The sequence below is a fragment of the Chlamydotis macqueenii genome, chromosome 11 (genome assembly GCF_036417535.1).
Source record: "Chlamydotis macqueenii isolate bChlMac1 chromosome 11, bChlMac1.mat, whole genome shotgun sequence".
Taxonomy (NCBI): Eukaryota; Metazoa; Chordata; class Aves; order Otidiformes; family Otididae; genus Chlamydotis; species Chlamydotis macqueenii.
The window spans coordinates 20,451,828-20,475,442 of NC_141566.1; the positions used below are offsets into that span (position 1 = coordinate 20,451,828).

General features: G+C 37.3%; 1 protein-coding gene across 1 annotated transcript; it reads right to left on the reverse strand.

Moving 5' to 3' along the window:
- Positions 1 to 1,078: 1,078 nt before the first annotated feature.
- APOOL (apolipoprotein O like) lies at positions 1,079 to 19,232 on the reverse strand. The gene is made up of 9 exons (XM_086756577.1): positions 19,193 to 19,232; positions 14,465 to 14,569; positions 13,740 to 13,859; positions 12,136 to 12,190; positions 11,458 to 11,556; positions 10,475 to 10,566; positions 8,713 to 8,799; positions 7,072 to 7,216; positions 1,079 to 5,282 (listed from the first exon to the last, which is right to left on the reverse strand). The coding sequence occupies exons 1-9, from the start codon at positions 19,202 to 19,204 to the stop codon at positions 5,185 to 5,187; spliced, it is 813 nt and encodes a 270-aa protein (XP_086612703.1). The 5' UTR covers positions 19,205 to 19,232; the 3' UTR covers positions 1,079 to 5,184.
- Positions 19,233 to 23,615: the final 4,383 nt, after the last annotated feature.

A 23,615-nucleotide genomic window follows, 5' to 3' on the forward strand; every position in this document is an offset into this window, starting at 1 on the left:
TAATGAAGCAGATTACAAACTCCAAACTACTGACTTTGTTATATTGTTGGCATTTTACTGAATGCAACAGGTTTGGGTGAGGCCTCACACAAGGTCTGCAGAGCCCATCAGCGGGTTTCTCTTTCTAGGGCCTGCTTAGGTAACAGCAAATAAACCCCATGGAAACAGGCCCAAACAGCTGTTAGCTTTGTATTTCACAGAACACCTATTTTTTGCCTCTTATTACCTTAGTTCATCATCACATCAATACTGTGGTAATATAAATAATACAATATTATAACCTCTGGAACAGTTTTGATTAGTCTTTCTTGACTGCAGCTTACCATCAACGCATACCTGAGCTCTGCTTCTTAGAATCCCTGCAATTTATAATAAAAACTACACACAATCTAGTGCATACTAATGCTCCTTTTTAAGAAGTATGGGCTTTGTAAGCTCCCACTTCTTAGATTTAAAATATATTTTTTGTATTTTAATGTTATTCAGAAATACTCCAGACTTTCACTACAAGGTAACTACACTGACGCATTAAAAATATCTGTACAGTATTTCCCAAGTTATTCAAGAATCACAATGATAACTGCCATTACAACAGCCACATTACTTATTCACACAATTCTTCCTAAGCAGTTACACTGTAGGTTGCACTGTATTACATTATTTACGACCCCTGGATTGGCAAATTGCTTTACCTGGAAGAATATCACAGAGCCATACCGAGGTAAATATATTTGCTGTCTGCCTTGTTCCTTTAACAGTAGGTGTCATTGCTCCTCTACGGATAAAAGCCTTTTGTTTTCCAAGTTCTGAGCTGCAGCACTCTTTAGAAGTTACCAACAGAAGAAAATGGAAGCACTTCTCAAAATTTAGGACGCATAAACAATTGAATACTGAGCATTAATACATCCTGCATGTTACTTCGATGATTTCTTCCAGTTCCAGTACTTCAGAGGTGAAGTTTTTTCCCCAACTTTAGTGAAACAGTTGTGACAGTTATGTTTGCCAATTAATTTTTAAAATGTACTTTAAAGAAAAGGAATTAACAATATGCCCCTACAGATGAGACAACATACAAAAGTTAAACTTAATTTTTAAGAAGTATCTTATCACCTTTTATTTTGAGGTGCTTCACAATGATATCATAAAATAAAGTATCACAATCAGTTTTATGTAAATAAAAAATTAATATCAACAACTTCCAAATCTCTGTATATCGAATACAATCAATCATAAATAAAAACATGCATTAAATTAAAAATATTTCAATATTATAAAATATAATGACCCAGTTCTTTAGGACATTGGATTCTTCAAATATAACTTACATCATATAAAAATTACAATATACATTCTTACTTTTATTATGTAACTATATTATTGCATTATGACAAAAACTTTAAGTGACTATTAATGATACATTTGAGAGGCAAAGCATTTCACTATGAATTAATAAAGTCATGTCTTGCAACGCAACTTTTCCTGTGTACTTATGTTAATTTTTCACTGTTTAACAGGTTTGAGTACTGGCTCTCAAACCTTAAAGAGATCAAATTAGGCACACATATTTAAAATGAAGACCCACAAGCATTGCATAATGTGGATTTGAATTTGCTTTTTTAAAGCAATTGCATAGCACCTTTACTATAAATTATTAACACAGAGATGTGGCTACAGTTCCTTGTAGTTACCTGGAACGAGCCATCTGTAGAGCATTATATAAAACGTGGAGGTTCAGATGTCTGAACTGAAGAGGGCAAGCAACTTTTTAGATTTGACAAAGAAACACTTCACGGAATGGCAGCTGAGTGATAAAGATCCACAGTCACCATACCAGCATTTGTAAAAAAGCACATTAGTAATCTGATTTGGGCTGTCTTCATTTCAGCAAGTACATTCCCAACTTTTCTATAGCATCTTTTCTGGTACCTCTAGAAATTTCTCTCATCCTGTGTCTCACATGGCTGGACAAGACAATGACTGGCAAAGAACCATTATAATATATTCCAGGTTTTACCAAAAAATAACTTCCCACTACTACTAATTCTATGCTCCAGGGCAGAGAAAGACCAACGGAGAGATTGATTATGGTCTTTCTGAAAGCACAGAACACACCCAGTCAGAATACAAAACTTTTCATACTTTTTTTTGTCCTATTTTCTTTGGCTGCAGATGGGGAAACAGCTGTCTCCACCTTTATCTGTTTCAGTGATGAAATCCAAGCCTTTAGCTTGGAAAAGCTGGGAAGCTTTTCAACTGTGTGGGAATATTAAACAAAAACTGCTGATAGAAAACAAACAAAAAATTACCATCTTGTAGAGAAGAATGAGAAAGAGAAATCTCAACTGACGAAAAACACTAAACTAAAAAAGCGACAGTAGCAGGCAACACCTGCACTGGAATAAACCTATGCTGGCTCACTCCTCTCATGCACCAAGAAGAAACGACACAGCTCAGGGATACCATTTCACCAGCTCTAGAACCACGTTCCTCACACTGTTCGTTCAAAGTGGGTAGGAGCAGTAATTTTCAGTTATGTCCCAGAAAACGCATCTAAAATCTCTGAATGACAATTTAACTCTCAGGTATTGTTCTCTTACAGTTTTGCCCTAAGGAGTAACCTGAGGCTGAAATACAGCCCAAGGACAGCTTTGTGTATCATGCCCACTTACAATATGAACTTCTTGTAAAATCAGGGGCAGTGCTACAAACTGCTTCCATGAAACATCTAATTCTTGACTGCCTAACCACTAAGGAGCCCAGTGTACCTTCTGCAGACCAGACACTTCCAGCTGTATCATGAGATTAGAGTGGTAGTGCCCTTCAAGTATGGAAAGGACCAGACTAGCTTTTGGCACTGCAGGTAGAGCACAGTCTTTTAAGGCCTACTCTTGCCTGGAAAGGAAAGGCAGACAGGCTTGTTCCTTACCAGCTACCCAAGGCAGCTTCTCTCCCTGCTCCCAGAAGACTAATTCCTATGCATAGTTTTCACTATGTACCGAAAAATGGCACCACAGTAAATCCCTACAAAATCCCATGCAGACCTGCATCATCTTACCTTTCTTGTTGACTTGCTCTGGTAGCGCATCGCTCAAAGGACATAACTTACAATTCTAACTTAGGATCTAGGAGTAGAGCAGAGGGTTTTTCCTTTATGTTTTCCATTGAGAATCCTATCAAAGGGCCAGATATGGAGATAGATTATACAATTTCTGCCATCCAGTCTTGCACTTGAAAATAATAATTTTTCACAATTTTCACTTCCTGCCTTATGTCTTCCTCTCTTTCCCTGGAAATAGTCTATGAAGCCCGGCCATCTAATTTTTCTACTCCTCTCTCTGTGATGGAGCACTGAATGGCGTCTCGTCCAGGAGCTCTGTGAAGATTCATTTAATATCCTCTGATTGCTGCCTGAATTCTGACAGTTTTGTGGGCCTTAAGAGATGATTAAAGAAACAAAACACATTAAATTTTAAGTCAGCTGTCCCAAGTAAGTTTAACTAATAGAATTCTTCTTCAAACTTCACATTTACTGACTTCACCTTCCGTTGGACTCTGTGAATCTTTTGATTCCAAAATATCAATACTTATCTGTTTCTGAACCAGCATAAAAGCCTTGCTTACTCTTTTGCTCATTCATCATTTGTGCCTCATGTACATCCCATTGTGCCGTATCTCCTCAAAATTTCTACTAGTCCCACAGTGACACTAGGAATACTGTTTGTACTTCACTGGTCATTTGCCTTTGCATTAGCAGCATTAGAAGAAGGAACCAGGTTGTGAAACCTCTTCTTATGGAGAACAGGTGCAAATAACCCTTCATATCCCAGTGCTGAGAACACATTCATATGAAGCAATATTTCTTTTCAGGTTTAAGTCTTCCAACCAAACTATCTGTTTGTACAGTTTGTTCTTGCTTCCCCGCCTCAGCTTTACCACAAAGCATGTCTTTTCATTAACTGAAAGACAAGAGAATTCAACAGATCGAAGGACAAACTACCAGCACAGTGTCCTTTCGCAGTTTGTGTATTAGGGAGTGCCACAGTAGATACAGATGAGATTACCTCTAGGCAGCAGGCTGATTATCACTGTGTACTGATAACAAGTTGCACTTTGTTCAAGGAATACCACCAGATCTATTCCAACCCTTACAATAATGTTTTGAAGAGAAATGGAGGATAAACAGAAGTAGAGTGACATACACAATGACAAAAGCAGTGTTTGAAAGTTTCATTCTAGGAAACTTGATCAATTTCTAATTTCATTCTTACGGACAAAGAATTTCTCAGAAATCCTACCAAGATCAATGGGTATTGCATACAAACATTTGTGAAGAAAAGCTGGCTGCCTATTACTTCTGCATTTTTAATATTTGTTAGCACTTTAAACCTTGAAACTACAGAAGGTTTACAACTTTCTAAACATTACTAATGCATTCTGTATGAATCCAAGCAGTATCAGTTTCATGGATTAAGCAATTTGCATACAGTTCTTCCAAATATTAGAGGTAGGTGAAAACTAATGCATAGTCTATCAAGGATGCTTTAGAGATGAGTTGTGTGTTATCCCAACTTCAGTGACATTTAAATACACAAGCAGCATGCAGGACAAGTAGTTGTTTCACCTTTGTGAAAGAGGCAAACAACAACAGACTGCAATGAGAACAAGCGACTTGTTTATACAAGCATTAAAGATAATGCTACTCATATGGTACAACCACCGACTTTTTAAGGGTACTCAGACAAATAAGAAGTTTTACTTCAGTCCAGAGCTGAACAACAGAAGACAAAGAACCCTCTGCAAACCCCATCCATCACATTCTTCCTTCAGATCAATGAACACCTGAGCCAAAGTATAGAGATTTGTTTATGTTTTCCAATATCCTTTGTGAAGTGACATTTATTAACAAGCTTGGCACAGAGAAACCTCATTGTGAGAAGACACTGACAAATCTCATTTTCTCAGTGTCTAATGACACCAACAATGAGTGAATTCTCACTGTTTCTAAGTAGTGAGAAACAAAATAATCACTAAACACAATTATGTAAGTCAGTAATACAAACTGGGATATAAGAAAATACCTGATTAAATTACACCTCACAGAGTATGTACTGTAGGGATTACTCCTTCCCTTCTTCCCTCCCCCTTATCTGTAATACTTTGCAAAGACTGGTGAGCAGATTTGTCTTAGCTTCTATTACTGTACATATCCACATCTTCTGGGCTGGACTGACCATGGTCCATAAGTTTTGGATCAGGCTTAAATTTTGGTGTCTTCACTGTTCCTGTTAGAGATATTAAAGAAATTTAATTTAAGAATATAATATATTTAAGCTGTAGGAAACAAAAAAAAAAGAAAGCTTATTGACGCATTTTGGGAATTACTGTATAATCAAACACTTAAAAAAAGAACAAAAGATGTATGTTCTAGTTAAAACTGTGTAAGTGATACAGGATGATGAAGGCATGTTGTAATTACTAGCATACAGTAGTGGATGGAGAGCAGGTCTTCCTCCTACTCTCTATACTTTAATACCACTTCCAGAACACAGAAGGGTGAGAGAAGAAATAGCGATGCTTTGCCCTACACACAGAAACAAAGGGCAAGTTTGGGACGTGGAAAAAAAAAATCTCCACTCTTTCTTCCCCCACTGCTCCCAGGAGCACAGCTGCCTCCCAAAATCAACTGAATCAATATCTGCCCCAAAGCTGCTGCCAGATGGTAAGAATTCCAAATTAAGACAAACACTCTTACCTAGTTTCACTTCATGACTTCCAAAACCAATGAACTAAGTTTACTAAAACTTTGAGCTGTCACACTGATCCTGAATGTCAATGCACAAAGACTGACATATTTAATGACAGTGTAATCCCAGAGGATCTAAAACAGTATAAAGGCAGGTTTTCCAGGACTGTGCCTCCTACTACTAGCCTACTGCTTTTCCAGCTACATCAGTTTGTTTAACAAAGGGTGCTATGTTCTCCTGAAAGTGAAAATAAACATCTCTGACAAACCAGATGAATTTAGAGCATGGGCACTTCTGGCCGTATTAGAGACATGAACTAATTCTACCCATGAAAGCAAAGACAGAAGATATCTATATACACAAAACCATTAAAGACTGTCTGTCCTGAAGCAAATGTAAGAAGAGATCAAAGCATTCCACAAACTAAATCAGAAAAAATACAGAAAGAAAGCAAAGAAAGATGTGAATGTTAGAGTAAAAATAAAGGACAAAAATTAAAAACTCCATCCTAATATGTTCTGCTTGCTTTCCAGAAAAAAAAAAAGTTATGGTAAAGAACACAATAAAAAAGTAAGCAAGTTTAAGTGATGAGTAAAGTTTGGAAATTTCCCCTACAAAGGTAATAATATTTTAAAACAAATGTAGTTCTCCTTTCATAGGAAATTCCACTATTTCTCTTCGCAATTGGCCTATCAAAATATTTGTACGTTAAATGGGCTGTTACATGACCTAGTCCATTATCTCCATCACTTAAGATGCACAAAACCACCACTGCAAAAACCGCAGCAAAATAAAATCCAATACTTCATTTGTCAATTACATGTTCCTCTTTCACCAACATCTGAAGATACAAAACCCATACAGAGAAATGAACAGTAACTCAAATTAACTATTTTCACAAAAATCCAACAATAATCCTTTAAATTACACTTATGGTATTCTGACAGCAGAAGAATAATTTAAAGTAGGTATTTAACAGAAGTACTTGATGGTATAATCTCATTGCTATCAATATGGGATATGGTCCACACCATACAGAATGAAAACAAAAAAAACTTTAACAAGAAAGAACAACAGATATCTAAGTATTCTGATACTGTGGCAGGGTCCACAATGAGAAAATTATCACCTCCCTGAGGCTCTGAAGTATATAATAAATACAGTATATATTAAATGACAGTGTGTACAATATATTCTCAAGAATCCTATGCTATGACAGTCTGCTCCATTTTAAAGCAAGGGTAACCACAAAATTAAGTTAAGTAATTCAGAATTTGTCTTGGATTTGCAAATTGCCCTGAGATTATACTTGAAATCTTTAGTTCACCTGATGAAGGCACTGGATGACTCCAAGACTCTACTGGAGAAGATTCTGTTCTGTTCAGTGATCTGGACTCAGCAGCGGACTCAGGTTTTGTACTAGAAATTTCTTTCTTATCTTCTTGGGTAACTGATTTTGACTCTTGCTGCAGCTGTGAACCAAATATTAATTAAAAAAAGCACATGGGTATATGCTTAATATATTACTGCAAAATAAAGCTTTCAAGTCTGAAAGCTTATCTTTTACAAAACTATTTTCAGATACGACATCATACAATGATATTGAACAAGTAATGTTAAAGTCAGCTACATGCAAGTGACACAGCTGGAAAAAACAAAATGCGTGAAGAACCCCACAGTTCAGATTCAGTAACTCCAAACTCACATGTAAGGAAATTTACTTTGTCACAAGCATATAGTTAAGTCTGACAGTGTGCTTTTACCCAAGACCCTCACAGTACTTGACAAGGAAGTCACTGTTCATTTACAGATGAGGAACATATAGTCTTACGCAAGACTGAAACAGCATTTAGTTTTTACAGAATACTTACTACCTTTAGTTAACAGAAGTTGGAAAGATAAATCATAGTAATACCTTAGTAATGAAACACAATATATTCTTTTGGGAACCAGCTTCAGTCGGGGCGGGGGGGGGGGGGGGGGAAGAAAAGTTAATAGGAACTGTCTTTACCACATGAATTCTTGTTTCGCTCCCATTTTAATTAAATTTATCCGAATCCCATTTTCAAAATTCCAAACTCCATTTGCACTCCTCAGCAGAAATAAAAGGTGAGGACTGCAGACAAATGACAACCATAAATTTAAAGCAGAATACCTCTAAATGTTAGTATGACTGAGAAACTTTCATTTTCTTCAAAAAGGAAAAAAAAAATCCCTGTGCAAAGCTGAAATTTTACTCAGGGAAGTACTACTTTTGTCAGGGGTGTTTAAATTTCCACTGGAGAAAAACCCTTTCAGTTGCAGAAACAACACGTTTAATTCTGAGACGTACTAATCCAAATTCCATATGTAAATTAGAGGAGGTTAATATTCACCTCTACTTAATGCTGGTAAGGTGTCACAGTGGATCCTAACGCCCCAGCTCCCTCCCAAGGAGCAAAACCTGGCCCTCAGCCCCATCCCCACTTTATATCCCCAGCATGATGTCAAATGGGACAGAGCAGTCCCATGTGGGTAACCTGTCCCAGCTGTGTCCCCAGCCACAGGGGCAACCAGCTCCAGCTCCTCTCCCAGCTCAGGTGAAAATGAACTCTGTCCTAGCCAGAACCGGGACAGAGGGTAATTAAAACAGACTGCCTGGAAGGGCTGTGGTATGTTTAGGACATTCTTTGGTGGATTATTTTTGTCAAGAACAAAAATGCGCTGTAAGAGAAACTCAAGTCTTCTCTTGTGCATCTGGCATGTATTGTGGGACTACACAGGGGGGCTCAACATCTATCAGTCTGAAAGGTACGACAAACATGACATTAATTAAACACTGAAGTTACAAAATATCAGAGGGGTTTCTGTGCCTCAGTTAACACAATTAGGGATCTTACCAGTATCAGTAGAATAATACTTGACCTTCTCATTTACTTTTTTCTCCCTCTGAACTGATAAGTTACAGTCTTTACTTCACAAAACCTACCTTGGTGACATCTTCCTTTTTTGCCCATAGTGATCGCACAGCTTCATAGACTTGATGGCTTGCAGAAAATAACCTTTTCCCTGTTACCTATTTTTTTAGAAAAACGTAACTTAACAACAGCTTTAAATATACTAAGGTACACAGACCATTCAAATGAAATAAATTTTACTTGCATAAGAACATGCTTTACTCCATACTAAAACACTTTAATTGTCTGCTTTTCAAGATCTAGTGCATATTTCTCTTGCCTCAAGCACATCCTAAATGTCATTTAGGTATTAGAAATCCACAGGTAGCATTCACATGTTACATCCAACTACTCAAAATGAAATTAAAACCTGATCAGCAAACAATGTTTTGGCAATGTTAGCACAACAGACTGCAGCAGTAGTTTTAAAGGATCCAAACTTGTTTCACTGTGTTGAAAATTATCAAAGACAGTAATACAAAAGGAAAAAACCCGTAACAGATGACCTGGCCCAGGTTAGTGAACAGTGCTTTGCTTTACAAATGGCCAAATCCTTCAGTCTCTTTTTGAAAAGTAATTTTATAATACTGCAGTAACTACGGAGTACCTTTACAAATGCTCTGTAGAAACTGAATACTTCACCACTGCAACTACAAAAAACTATTCAAAAGGTGATATATAACATAAATAGGTAAGAAACAAGGACTTAGCTTCCTGAGATAAGTCATAACATTCAGTGTACCATTCCTATTAGTTTTCCATCTTCAAACCCTGACACTTAAGTCTTATGGTAATAAGCCAAGAAATCCCACTGCCTCTTGAGAAACTGTAATCCTCACTGATTTGCACATAAGAGAAAACCAATTATCAGTTTAGCAATATAAGATTGCTCAAAGATTTTAACCACAGTACAGGTCCTTGTGATATCTTCCTAAGCACTCTGGAATTATAAAAATACCAAACAAAACCATATCACTAAAATGAGTAACAGTAACAACTGGTTCATCGTGATGGAAAGTTAGAGATTCAATGGTAGTTTTTTCAACCAGATTTCAGGATAATGTTCCATAAATCTTTCTGTCAAAACGTAAATCTGATCATTTAACTAAAAGATTGCTGAGTCCTAGAACCAAACACAAGTAACTAAACTAAATTTCCCTGTCTCAATTTAACACAGAACTGCAGTTTTGAAACTATAAAAGTTTGTGAAGACACTATGAAGAATTCTTATGAAGCAGTATGTGCTTTTCTAAATAGGGAAACACTGGAAAACTACAGAGAAGGAAGAGAGAATACAGACTTTATATCCTGCTTCTCAACTAACTTTTTGTGTAGAGAAGTACTATGTGCAAACAACCCTTGCATACAAAATATTAGTTCTGCTTTTCTACATGAACAGCCAAGACATGCTCTGATCAGGCAGACAACTGCAAGACGACAATAACTGGAAAACAAGGAATTCTAAGAAGAGATGCAATTGTACAGTATCTCAAATTGCATATATATCAAGTTCGGCATAGCTGCATTTTTTATTTACTTTTATTTCAGTACGAAAAAAATATCCCTCATTTATTTGAGAAATGAAGATTAAAAATTGAGAGGCTATACAACTGCACTTTTAAATTCAGTCATTTTATTAATTTTATGCAATAGACACCTGTGATGCATGATATGTTTTATTGAAGACAGGCCCGAGTATTCTGACACCTAGACCCATGATGCCTAAATTCAAGTGAAATGGGAATACTGACTAAATTCACTGTTAACTCAGTATTAAAACACAAGTAAACTTACCTTAGCAATTACCACTGACTGAGCTGGGTAACAAACAGAAATTCCTAAAGTTGTAAGTCCCAATGGATACGCAATTTTCTTAAATCTAGAATCTGTATAAATAAAAATATTTCAAATGATTAGACACTAATTAAATGTAAAAATAAGCAGTTGTATCAATTAAATGCGATTGTTTAACACTTAACCTTTGTTTACATTGCACTTATGGAGGAGAAAATAGACAGTGTGATTATAGTTTAGTACAGTCACGTTTGCAGGAGATAACTGGTATTCTCAACACCGGTTTCTTGAATGAGGAAATAATCCCAAATTAGATTTTCCAGTATTGTGAAAAATGAGAAGAATGTCTGTGTTATTTAGGAGCCGCTGTGGTTCTTCGCTAGCTCCATGCACGCTCTCCCCAGGACACAGACTGCAGAACTGGGAGCAGCCAGGAAACTGGGGCCTCTTTGTTCAAACATGACAAGGGCCAGGCCAGGCTCAGGTTCCTGTTTGTTGACAACGAGCCTTGGTAACAGATTCTCAAGTCTGAGTCTTTTTTTTTTTTTTTTAAAATCTGTCCACCAAAAAGTAACAGGGATACAAGAAGAATGTTTTTACTAATCTGCCAAGATTTTGATTAACCCATTTGCTTTGTGAAATACTCAGACAGACACACAGGTATTACAGACTAACATTTTCTGGACAGTACTTCCTGGCAGGTTAAATATTATTCCTCTAATATTTATCTTGAAAGGAGAGGTGGCTCTATCTACTAAACTACCTTTTTGGCTTCAAAGATGCCAAAATCACATAATCCTGCTCTGGTTTTTAGCCAGCTTCTAAAAGAATTATTTCCCTTCAATTTATCAGGAAGGATTTTTTTTTTTTTAATACCAGTTACATAGGTTTTTGCCTATGTTTCAGAAAAATCTTCTGACCATTAAAATTACTACATGCTACATATTTAACATACCAATAATGAAATGAGCAAAAACCCCTACCTTTTCTCGCTAGCACTATGCCAGCTAAGCCTGATATTGTAATTATACCAACTTTGGGAAGGAATTCTGGTGGTGGATTCTTCAGGTAAACATAAGCATCTTAGAATTAAAAAAAAAAAAAGAAAAAGAAAAAAATAACTTAGTAATTCAGAATTAATATTTTTATTTGATTTCCCACTTAAGAAATAAAGATGGAAGTAAAATTATAAATCAAAGACTGGACTTTTTGTTAATGAATGAAGATGTCTTATTTTCCAGGTGCACACTCTGCAGCCTGTGTTAGATAGAACGAGAATCACAGTCCTCACAACACAGCAGCAAAGTTAACAATTTTTCTCCTTAGGTACTTTTTCATGTTTTGTAAAACATTAGTCCTTAATAAAGGAACAGGAAAGCATAGTTTTAAGTTTTGATTTTACTGTGAGTTAAAAGATTAAATACTATTACATAATTGGTCATTTCTCTCATTTGAGAGCAGAAATGAAACACCACACAGTGAATTAACAATGGTCTCAGTTTTTTTTCTCCCAAACTTGCAGAAAGTATTCCAGCACACTCCCTTTCCACTCTTTCCCTCTCCTCCTCCCCGTAACTAGAATTTGCTGTTTCAACCATCTTTCTATGTTGCGAGAAGAAACAACACAAAATGCTCAGTTCAGAAATACGTGACTTGCTTACCTTTTCCAAATTGAATTGAATCCATAATTCCATTTTTAACAAAGACAAAAGCATCCTAAAAAAAAACAAACAACAAAAGAAAACAAAATAAATGTAAAATCTTTGCAAAAGTAGATGTTTTCAGTACAAAACTACTCGATTGATATATATAACTCAGCACAATGAGACAACGAAACATTATGTAACTTTAAAAAAAACCCAAACCATACCAGTGAACTTCTACAGTGGCTGTGCTGAGACCTATCCTCTTCCTACCTACCATATTTATATTTTTAAGACAGTCATCCACATTTAATTTTTTAAAGTATCTTTAATATAGTAAGATCACATTCAAAATGAGACATCTCAGGAACAGAACTGTAGGGTAGCAAAACATCTAGGCCCCAAGAAATTATAAAATACAATCTCCTCTTCCCTAGAGAGACTTCCCAAGTAAAACCTAAAGACTTTGTCTTTTAGTTTGTAAAAATGATGCTCAGTTTTGCTAAAGATAAACAATATTGATTTGGTCCAAGATGTGTGCTCAACTAGTTTGCATTACTCCCTTCAAATTGGTCAATTTTTTAATTACAATTTTTTCTTTATCCAGAAAAAAAATTTATACTAGCCTATTATTAGTATCGTTGTCCTCAGATTGCTATAAAAATTAAGTAAATACACATTCTTTAGGAGACTAATGAAAAAGAACATCATCTTGAGTTATTTCATCAAAAGCACTTGTTTGCAACAACATAGAACTTGTACCACCAGAGGTCACTGCTAGTCAATCTCTGAAATACTCACTTGCTGATTAAGGACAGGGAAAAGTTCGATACAGATTTATATCTACATCATTTCAGTTATGCAGTCACTGACAAAATTTTCACAGACCAATGGAATCAAAGTTTACAGAAAATACAGGAAGACATTTTGATTTCCTTGCCTTTCTGAAATAATAGGGTCTGTTTTGTTTGTAAGAAAAAAAAAATACAAGCATAAAATTTCTTATACTAGCAATAGTCAGGGTAAAAAGTTGTAATTTACCAGCAGTTAAGAGAATGATGACAGGTATCACATTTTCTTCTGTGCTTAGAATATTCAATAACAGAGTTGTGGGATATTTTTTATGACTAGTTACTAATAGCCTGCTTTAACAGTTACACTGGATGCACTCAGTTTGTCCTTCCTAAAATACCTAAACCAGGTCTTTCAGCCTGCCCTTTGGAAGAAGCTCTCTCTCTCTCTCTCCATGGACTGTACCTGGAATTTTAGACTCCTAAATGCTATCAAGTTCTGCTAGCAAGAATTTACCTACATAACTCTTGCTATGGAAGTTAACAAAGAGATACTTCTAAACCTGACGTGGTGGGTTGGCCTAGATCCAGTTTAGCATTGACTGAAGTGGACCTCTGATCTCACTGCTTTTTGATTTGGAAAACAAGGAGCATGCACACATTCCCTGCTATAAGCACAGTAAAGAAAAATGAGAGAGAAGTTCATTTCTGCATCTCAAATTATAAAGGAACTGCAAAAAAACCCTCCTGGGTGAAGTATACTGTTTTTTCAATGTTTTAGTCTAGCGCTGCCAGGAATTGTAGGAAACTCTGGATACAGGTATTTCTTACCTTGCACCATCCAATATAGCGGCCGGTTGTCTCTCTTACTGAAGAAAATTGTTTCTGCAAGTGCCCAGGCTGTTCTTCAACGTATTTCAATTTCAGAGGTGGTGGATGGTAAATTGGAAGCTGGAAAGAAAAGCATGGCAGTACTGCAGGGAGAAAGTTCTGTGTACCAGTTAGTATTTACACTGAAGAATGCTATTCAAGACTGCCAACCCTTAGTGTTCCCATTACGGCAAACACAACCTCTCTATCCAATTAGGCTCTTCTATATTCACAAACTTACTTTACACAAGTGTGACTATAGGTTAATTCTCCATAAATGAAAACCGAAAGTACTGTATAGGTTCTAAGAAGTAGAACTACTTAGTACGATAAAAACATCTTTTATTCAGAAAAAGTACGAGCCAGAATAGTTCAAAGATGCATGTATATATTACTGGAAATTGTACAACAGAAAAACACTTATTATCAGTATTATACTCTTACCTCTTTTGGCTTCAGTATGGAAATAATGTAATAATGAAAATGAGAGAAAACTTTACTAAATTACCATTGCAACCCTTCATGTTTTATTTGTGCTACAGTGGTTATTCAGGAGGTACTTTTTGTTATCACATATTACTTAGGTATGTATTTTATTTACTGGGTAATAGAATTCAATGGAAAGAGATGGAATTCTGCAGTCTTCTTGTATTATTTTAAAGATTGACAAACAGTGAGATTCTTACCTGGTTTGGCTTCACCAGTGGGCCTTTTGATTCCTTTTCTGTTGCTGCATATACAGTAATACACGCAAATGGCACAGCAGAAGAAACAGCTGCCAGCTTTGCCACCTGGGACAGACAGTAAAAAAAAAAAAAAAAAAGGAGTCTTAATGCAAAAATAAAAACTTCACTCCAGTAAAGTCTGGATTTTACTATTGCGTTGTGCTTGATCAAATATGGGATTAAAGAAGGCACTTAAAAAACCTTTTAGAAACCTCTTCTGTCTTATACTAAGATTTTATCAAATTACGATGGTAAAGAAAAAGCTACAGATCACTGACAACAGTTATGTCTAAACTAGCAGGAAGAATTTTGTGTTCAAAGCCATACTGATGCTTCCATCATCCTTTAAGGTAAATTAAGTTCTAATCTATTCAACACAGAGGTACTCCAAGTCAATGAATGACTCTCTTGTTTCAGCAAAACGCACCTCAATTTTATTTACAAGAACTCTCCATGACATCAGACAAAACATCATCTCCTTTCCAATTCAGAGAACAGTTCAACTGCTGTCTGGAATAACTGTGTCGAAAATAAATGAAAATACATAGCAATAACTGGAATTAAGAATCACCCGCCTAACCTTTCAAATTACGTGTGTTACAATTACACAAATACAGGTTTGGTAATGATAGCTTGATGTCTACTTAGAACATTAGTTTGGGAAAAACCACCATATAGGACAGAAAGCTTAAACACAACTACGCGAACATTTTTTAAATGACTGCCTTAAGATTCCAATCAGAACTGGCATCAAACACGCTGGCATGGCATGTACGGAAAAACTTGCCACAACATGTTGAGGCATCTGCAACTTTGGTAGGTTATGGCTTCTTCTAGATCAGTAAAGACTTCTCTGTTCTGTTCTTCACCTGAAGCAGTTTTGAAACTTTAAAAATGTGAAAACAAGTATGAAAAACTTTCCCAGGATCTGCGTAGAGATGACGGTGGCAGAGTGCGAGAAAAACAGAAAAGCAGGGAAAAAACCAACTTGATTTTGGAAATACCTTAAATCCCTAGTATAAAACTACGACATCCTCATTGTTATCTCAGTTTTCCATTGGCAATATCCTGTCAAAGGAGTGCGATGTACTCCATAGCACTTAGTTATAATAATGAAAACACAACGGACACAAAGAAATGCAAAAGTACCACTCTGAATTAGCTCAGGTTCACGAGACATCAATCACATGCAGACAGCAAAACACCATCACTTCCAAAGTAAAGTGCGTGATTATCAAAGAAAAACTTTTAGACCAGTGAACCACAAAGCTGTTGGAGACCAAAGGAGGACACTGCAATGATGAAAAGACTGTTGTGAAAGAAGGGGCAAGCAGACAATGCCAGAGCTGAAAGCTGTAGGATAAAGCTAAAAATTATTCTTCAGTTGCATTTTTTTTTCTGGCATAAGGACCTGAGGGAGGAAGCAGTGGTATTACTGGAAACACAGGTGAGAGAGGATGGGAACAATCAAAATATGAACCAATTAACACAATAACTGTCTTTCTGATAATGTTGCTTAGAGCAAAATGCCACAGTCTGAGCTACAGAAGATTATTTATAAAGGGACACCATCCTCCAAGAAAATTCTGTATCTTTAAAGCGTGATTAAAGGAAACTGTTTAAAATGTATCGCAATTCAGATAGTCTATTTCAGTATATGATGCTACCAAGACAACATACCAGTATTCAGTAGATATTAGAAGGAAAATAAAATTTAGAAGTGAGAAACCATGAAAAAGCTATACTGTTCACTTCACAAATTTTATTAATTTGTTTTAGAAATTCACAATGGAGTTTATTGTGCTAAATGTAAAAAAGAAAACTGTAATGGGAGTGACGAAATAGTCCAATTCCTGACTGACAGTAAGTGCTTTACTTTTGGACGCCTGAAGACAAATGCGTAAATGTGAACAGCTGTACTAACATTTACACTGCCACAATTATTTCAAAGATTTCACTTACTTCTATTGAGAACACAAAGAACTGAGGTGAAAGAAAAGCAACGTCACCTTGAGTACATAAAAGAGGCTTCACTACATTGAGTTGTCTGTCCTCTTCCTTTATCTAATGACTAGGTATAGTAAAATACCTCAATTAGCTAAGTTGTTTCTTATTAGTACAATTACTTTTAAAAAAATTAGTTCAAAGGATATTGAGATAGTTCAACATCTGCTCTGCATTTTACTACTAGCTCTGTGTTTATCTGAATTAACGCTCTGACCTAGGCGCTATGAAACTAACACAAGAAAAATCACCCTATCCCTAACAGCAACAGATCTAAGTGCCAGCAGTGAGAAACGCCAGGAGCCCAGATGCTGTCGTCTTCTGGAGATGAATCCAAGAGGAACACAGATCTAACCATCACCAGAATTACAGATATTAGCAACTACCAGCCTTAACGCCCTGGGTCGGGGGAAAGTCAATAGTAAGAGTCAGAAGATTTCCAGTAATACCACTGCCGTGCTTCTGACGCTGCTGTCACGCTGCAACGCATAGTACCAGTAGGTAGTTTTTTTTCACAGATGTGAAAAGCGACATTGGTTATTTCAAAGCACTGAACAGTGTAGAATAAAAGACATGGCATTATTTTTGATGAAAAGATTGAATAGTAATTATTTGCTGAAGAAATTTATTATATGCTCTCTAGCAGAAAATTGTTACAGCTATGCCTTTTAATAGCAGAGCTAGAGTAAAACCAATCAAAATAGAGTAATAAAACTGTCAAACATACCTGGATAATTCCGGCTTTAAGTCTTTGCATTTCAAACAATCTACTTGAAAGTGTTGGAATCTTATCAAAGATCAAAAATACAGATTCTATTTCAAAAAGTTAAAAAGCTACAGCACTACAAAGAATTCACTATCTTCAACTCAAAAGATGCAGAATAGACACTGAAGCATAATAAGCCCATATATTTAATTTATGCTAATCTCCAAGATGTAAAGTATTGTTTCTCACTGAAACTCTGCAAATCCTGTATACTTGATTCAAGCATTGGTGCACAAGAAAAAGGGAACTTGCCCTGAAAGTAGGAACAAGCCTCAAAACAAAAAATGAGTAATCAAGGGAATAGGCTGTACGCAAAAACTTGATGCGTGTATGTATATTAAAAATATATATATATGCCTTCTCCATCACAAAACCAGAACCTAGTAGCCAGATTAAAATAAGATTAAAATCTTAGCAGCTACTGCACATATTTTCAGCAGAAAGCTGTTACTCAAAAATAAGCAGCACCGGTTTATGTTTTTTTTTCTACAACTTAAGATGTTCTGAGGTAGGACAGAAATCTGTCTCCAATCCTTTTGATTTATTTTTCCCAGAAGTTACACGAGACATGACAATTGTCAGAAGCTTCTAAGCCAAAAACCAGTATTTTAACTTGGGAATGTGCTTATTTATAAATCTCTAATGATGACTACAAAGAAACTCCACACGAGTGGAAGAGAGCATCCTTCCACTTCAACTGAACTGACACTCAACAGATTTGTTTTTAATCTTTGTCTGCCAGACAGTAACCCACGGAGAGTGAAAACTTAAGAAGAATAAAACTCCATTCATTTTTCATAGTAAATAATAAAGAACACACATAAAGTTAAGCTATGTCAGTTAAGTTACCGATTCACCCAGGCACACAGCAAAGCCAAAGACAGTTTCTCTTTTCGGGTACTCGTCTCACAACAAACTCAATGAAAACTTAACTGTCATTCCTCCTGCTGTCCTCATTTGCATCATTATTTTCCTCGTAGATATGTACACAGTTTAAATGCTTTGCAAAAGTAAATATGAAGATTGTGAAAGCCACCTGTTCATCAATTTGACTATGGAAACTGGAAAACCTGTCTAAAAATCTGAGAAAACGGCTAGCTCTTTACAGGTACATTTTCCCTGTTTAAAGATACTGAATTATCTCTACAATTAAAGACATTTTAGGTACTTGTGACCCTGTTAGTTGGGAACAGCATGATTTTAACATCCTAGTTTCAGTGACATATAACATCCCTACACTTTACAACGCTACTACCAAACTCCTATCTCGCGATTTCATCCCTCGAGTAAGGACTGGAAAGTGTTTCAGCAGCTGTAAACAGATAAAGAAAAAACAGAAGAGAAGCACTTCTTTTATCCTCTGCTGCACACTTTAACCGCTCTCTGGAACCAGCTCTTTCCACCTCAACTTCTGCAACGAAGAAAGCCACACCGAGGCCTCTTGTTTTCCTAGTGCTCCTGCAGCCCAACCCTCGGTCACAGGCTGAAGGGAGGACCGCGCTCCGAGAAACTACAACGTCCCAATCCCCCCGAGCCGGAGCCGAGAGGCCGTGCAGCCGACCCGAGCCCCGCCCTGGGGAAGGGCTGTGCAGGGTAACTGGGCACGGCGGGACCCTCCGCGTTCCGCCCGCCAGGCCCGGCGCACACCGGCCCCGCCAGCTCCGCCGGTGACCCGCCGGTGAGGCTGCCCCTGGGCCGCGCGGAAGCGGCTCCTTCCCTCGCCGCAGCCGGCGGGGTGCCTGGGCCGGCGCTAGCAGGAGGCCTCGCGGGGTCGGGAGCTCCCGAGGGGCGGGGGAGCCGCAAGAGGTCCCGCCGCGGCGTCCTCCGGCTGCCCCGGGGCCGTGGGTGTCTGCGAGGGGGGAGCCCAGGCCGGGGGATCCGGCGCAGCAGCGCGCTCCCTCACGCCGGGCGGCACTCACCTTGGCCGCCATCTTAGCGACGGCCCCGCGCGGGCGGCGAGCGGGAAGGGCCCGGCGCGAGGCGGGGCTCAGGGCGGGAGGAGGAGCGGGAATTTCTGACCGTGCCGGGCACCGCGAGCGGGTCGCGGCGGGCGCCGAGGGGTTTCACATTTGCTCTGACCAAGCTTCCAGAACAATTTTCTGAAGGCCGTCGGTGTGAAGCAGCCTCAGGCTGAGCTGTTTGTCCGTCCCAGGCAGAGACCCTCACTTGGCTGCGAGCTCAGACCCTGGCCCGATGCTTGACTGCGATTACTTGTCCTAACAACCGGTGTTGGGAACACACGCGTACAAAAGAGACACGCAGAACATGTAAGTGCAGATAATTTGTTTATTGAAGTCCAAATTTACAACTGAAGTTTACAACTTTTTTTTTTTTTTCCCCAAACAAAAACTTTGTTTGATTTTAGGAAGAATAAATGTTCTTTTTAATAATGTACAGACTATATCTCTTAAATAAGTTAATATCTTTGAAAAAAGAGCAATATGTTCCTTTTTTAATGTTGCAGTGCAACTTACAACTTACACGTCTGTGCAATGTACCATGAGGTATATGCCCAGTGAGCAACACACAGTGAAGTTTTCCATTCATAAATTTTCATTGTAGACACACAAAAAGTTACCAAGTTAATCTGTGATAGAAAAAACGCAGCCGGTTACAGTAATTCACACAGAACTCATCTGAAAAGAGGGAAAAAAAGAAACCTAACTTTCACTGCCTATATAAACTATCGGATCATCTCTCAACATAGACAAGTATAAAATTAAAAATACTGTTGTGAAACTGAAGAAATACTGTATTATCCAGGGGTTGAAAGCTAGTTTTACCTGTTTGAGTCTAGAGCAGTTTATTTTCTCTCTATAGCATCAATGAACTGAGGGACTTCGCTACGGTATCCGTAGAGCATCTGCTCATCAAAGCGCTTGAGCGAGATGGCGATTGTAGAAAAGTTGCAGAATGCTCATAAACTGTGATATGACGCAGACATTTTCCCTGGTGTAGACAGGCGGTTTGCCATTTCCTCTCAGTTCATATCACAGCTGATTAGAAAAACAAGGCTGAAACATGGAAGATTTGGTATTTGAAGCTTTGACACTCCAAACTTTTCAAGATGGCTCTAAAATACTTATACTTTTCATAATGACAGAAAACATATTTATTTTAGAAAGAATCAACCACAGCATAACTTTGTGATAAATAACAGTTCTGCCTCTAATACATATATACACACTGCTTGTAAACAAAAAATGCCCAAAGGTCATGGAGTCTCCATGATTTTTATACAAGGCGCTATAGATTTCTTTGTTATTGAAAACAGTCCTAGTGAAAGTTTGGTTTATAACCTCCTATTGCTACAGAAACAGTAAGAATGTTTGTATTTACAAGGAAACAAAGACCATGGAGACCCCATAGCATTATTTGCTGAAGATTTTGAGTTAGTGGGGGTTTCAAAACACACGTTGTCAGCATGTTCATTTTTAATTAACAGTACAGGTTGAACACCAGCAGTACGATACTCTAGCGCTTTGGTATTTCAACCCCTGAATATACAAAGACATTACTACAGCCTACTTCACAGTTTAATGCAAGTAAAGTGCAAGCCATAGTACAAGGGTGTCATACATTTTCATACATGTAAGCATTATCTAAAAAAGGCTTTCTATACAAGTTTTATTAGCTACTTTAGTAAACTAGACAGAAGTCACCTATGGCCCAGCAATTAATGGTCTTACAAGGATATTTTTCTTTGTAATACAGTATGTGTCAAATGTAAAAAGTTTATTAATACTAGTGCATTTCTCTTATATCCTAACCTGTTGTCTCTCAGATTTTTAAGCTGAAATCCTTGTTTCTCAGTAAAACAGAAGTCTTAACTGATAACAGGGTCTTACTGGTATTTTGGCCAGTGAACACGATTTGTTAAGACATATTTGTTTTGTGGTTGCTAGTGAAAAAAATGCAAGAGAGTTAATATGTATAATGTGGCATCCTTATTTAATCTGCAGCATTCAGACAGATGCATTTACAGTTAGTAAAAAGATCTGTATTGATACCCTCACCAATGCCTGAGAATGAACAATATTCTAGAAATGTGAGGACAGAAGCTAGAGGGCCTAGCTGGTCAAACAACAGTTTGTCAACGTATTTTACCATTTTTACAACATTGCTTCCTTTCAAACACCGCTCACACAGTGGCATTAATGCGTACAGCAAAGTCCCCAGTTGTCACTTTTAACACTTGTGTGTGCTTGATAAAAATAAAGATATATATATGTCTGGCCTGCATTAAGAATGAATACGGTTCTTTTCCTGAAGATAATGACAGCAGCATCTGTCGGAATTTTTAAAATACTTTTATGAAGCATAGGTCCCAGTAGTATATCAGCTACCTCAAAAACTGATAAAAGCTTAAACAATATTATTTGTAATCCTCCTCCTGAATGTGGAAGTGTGGTATAAACTGTAAAATGCAGAAACTCAGCTTTAAAAAAATGCTGCTTTGTCTGTTAGTTGTAGCAAGAGTAGAGTCGCCTGCCTACGTTAGTGAATGGAACTGATCAGAAGTACAACATCATGCTTATATGTTAATGGCAGTCAAGAATATAATTTTTAAAATCAACTAAGAAAATATGACTTACTAGTCTTTGTTTAAATAACAATGTATCTTCCATTCATCAACTGATTCGGCTCAGGTTTGATTTTCGGATGTGTGCCCAGTTAATGCCCATTGAGAGCCTCAGCCACACAGTGTGAATTCCTCTGGGATATGAGGAGACGGAGGACCTATCCCACAGCAGCTTGCCTGAAAACGCTACTCTGAACCTTAGCTTTAATGAGGGAAACGTTCTAGAAGAGAAAGAACTTTTTATTCCTTAATATAAATTAATTAGCTAATATTGCTTTTTCAGTTTTTCCTGTTAGTACCCATTTTTTGTCTTAGTGGTAAATAATCATCATTTGGCAACAGGGAAGATGGCATATTGTCTCTAACAATATTTTAAGCTCAGTCGTCTAAGGCATGTGGTATGTGGAAAATCTACAAACCTACACTCCAAGCAAAAAGGCATTGCTATCGTTTGCACCCTTCTGTCTTCGCTAGAAATGCCGCACTTCCCTATTGTGAAAATGAAGGAGAAATAAAAAAAATCCTTTCTAAGCACTGTGAGGGCAAATGTAATCCTACCTATGCTGCCATGGAGCATGGGACCAGTATTGCTACATTATTGGTATTAAAGGATGTGCACATACAGACCAACGAGAACCTCCTCCTCCTCCTCTGAGCTGCTCACAGCTGCTCACACCTCACACAGGTGCCGAGATAACTGCTAAGATAGCAACCGGAGATCTGATATTTCAGTGAATACAGAATAGTATTGAAAAAGGAGGGGAATCAATAGCTTTGGGGGAGCATTAAATCAGTTAAAATAATAAATAACAATTAACAAAAAGACTAAGAGAAAGTCTGCTGGCTGAGGGACATTTTACCTGCAGGAATTCTGAATGAAGACACTAACTTTAATAAGATCCAGATAAATAAAACAGATCCAAACAATCTCGTTGTGTAGTTCTGTATGTTAAGAACCAAGTTTTATCTAAGCATTCAGGCAGGAAAGCTAGTAAGTTAATAAATTTATTGTACGGGTGCAGTATATTTCCCTTCATGAACTCAACAGCAGAGAATTTTTTTTTTCTCATTTGAAACTATCTGATTAAAACGACCATAATAATTTCAGGTGCATTGTACAGTGTGCTTAAGCACCTTTCAGTCCAGGAGAATTTGACATATTTTAATACATAAGCAAGATTTGCTGCATGGATTTTAAAATACAGCATCTGTATTGCACTTTGCATTCCAGTTATTTCAAAGACTGTGAAATTCCAAATAATTGTGCTATGGTGACTTTGTATGTTACTTCCTAAAGTTCAAGTAGATCAGTACCTAGGTCCAGAAGGAGGAAACTAGCAGGGCGGGGAGGGAAGGGCTGCAGTATGGAGTTGAGTCCACGTGCAAGAAGTCTGACAAAATTCTTGAGAAATGACTTTCAAATGTCAGCTGACGTTTGTGAAAGAATAAAGTCTTTGTATTGCTTAAGTTCACAATTAGATTTTGCTTGCTCTAAGGCATAAGCAATGTTAAACAAACCTTTCAAACTTTTCTCCCAGTTAATCTTAACCCAATTATAGGAAATTTCTACAGTGTATCTCTGTTCGTCTTATGAATCTCTTTGATAATTTATTTATCTTGACTATTCAGTGCAAATCATATTTGATGAGAACTGCTCTCCAAGAGCAGAATCCAGACACATAACTCTGAGAATTTCAGAACAGATGAACTCATTACACTAAAAGATTTTAGATAAGCTGTGCAAAAGCACGATCTCTCAG

Bases quoted from the DNA above. Each gene is read 5' to 3' on its own strand.
- APOOL (XM_086756577.1), bottom strand. The intron at 13,860-14,464 runs GTAAGAATCTCA...TTTTCTTTCCAG, and splicing joins CACTGGTGAAGCCAAACCAG to CTTCCAATTTACCATCCACC. The intron at 5,283-7,071 runs GTGAACTAAAGA...TATCTCTAACAG, and splicing joins TCATCCAGTGCCTTCATCAG to GAACAGTGAAGACACCAAAA.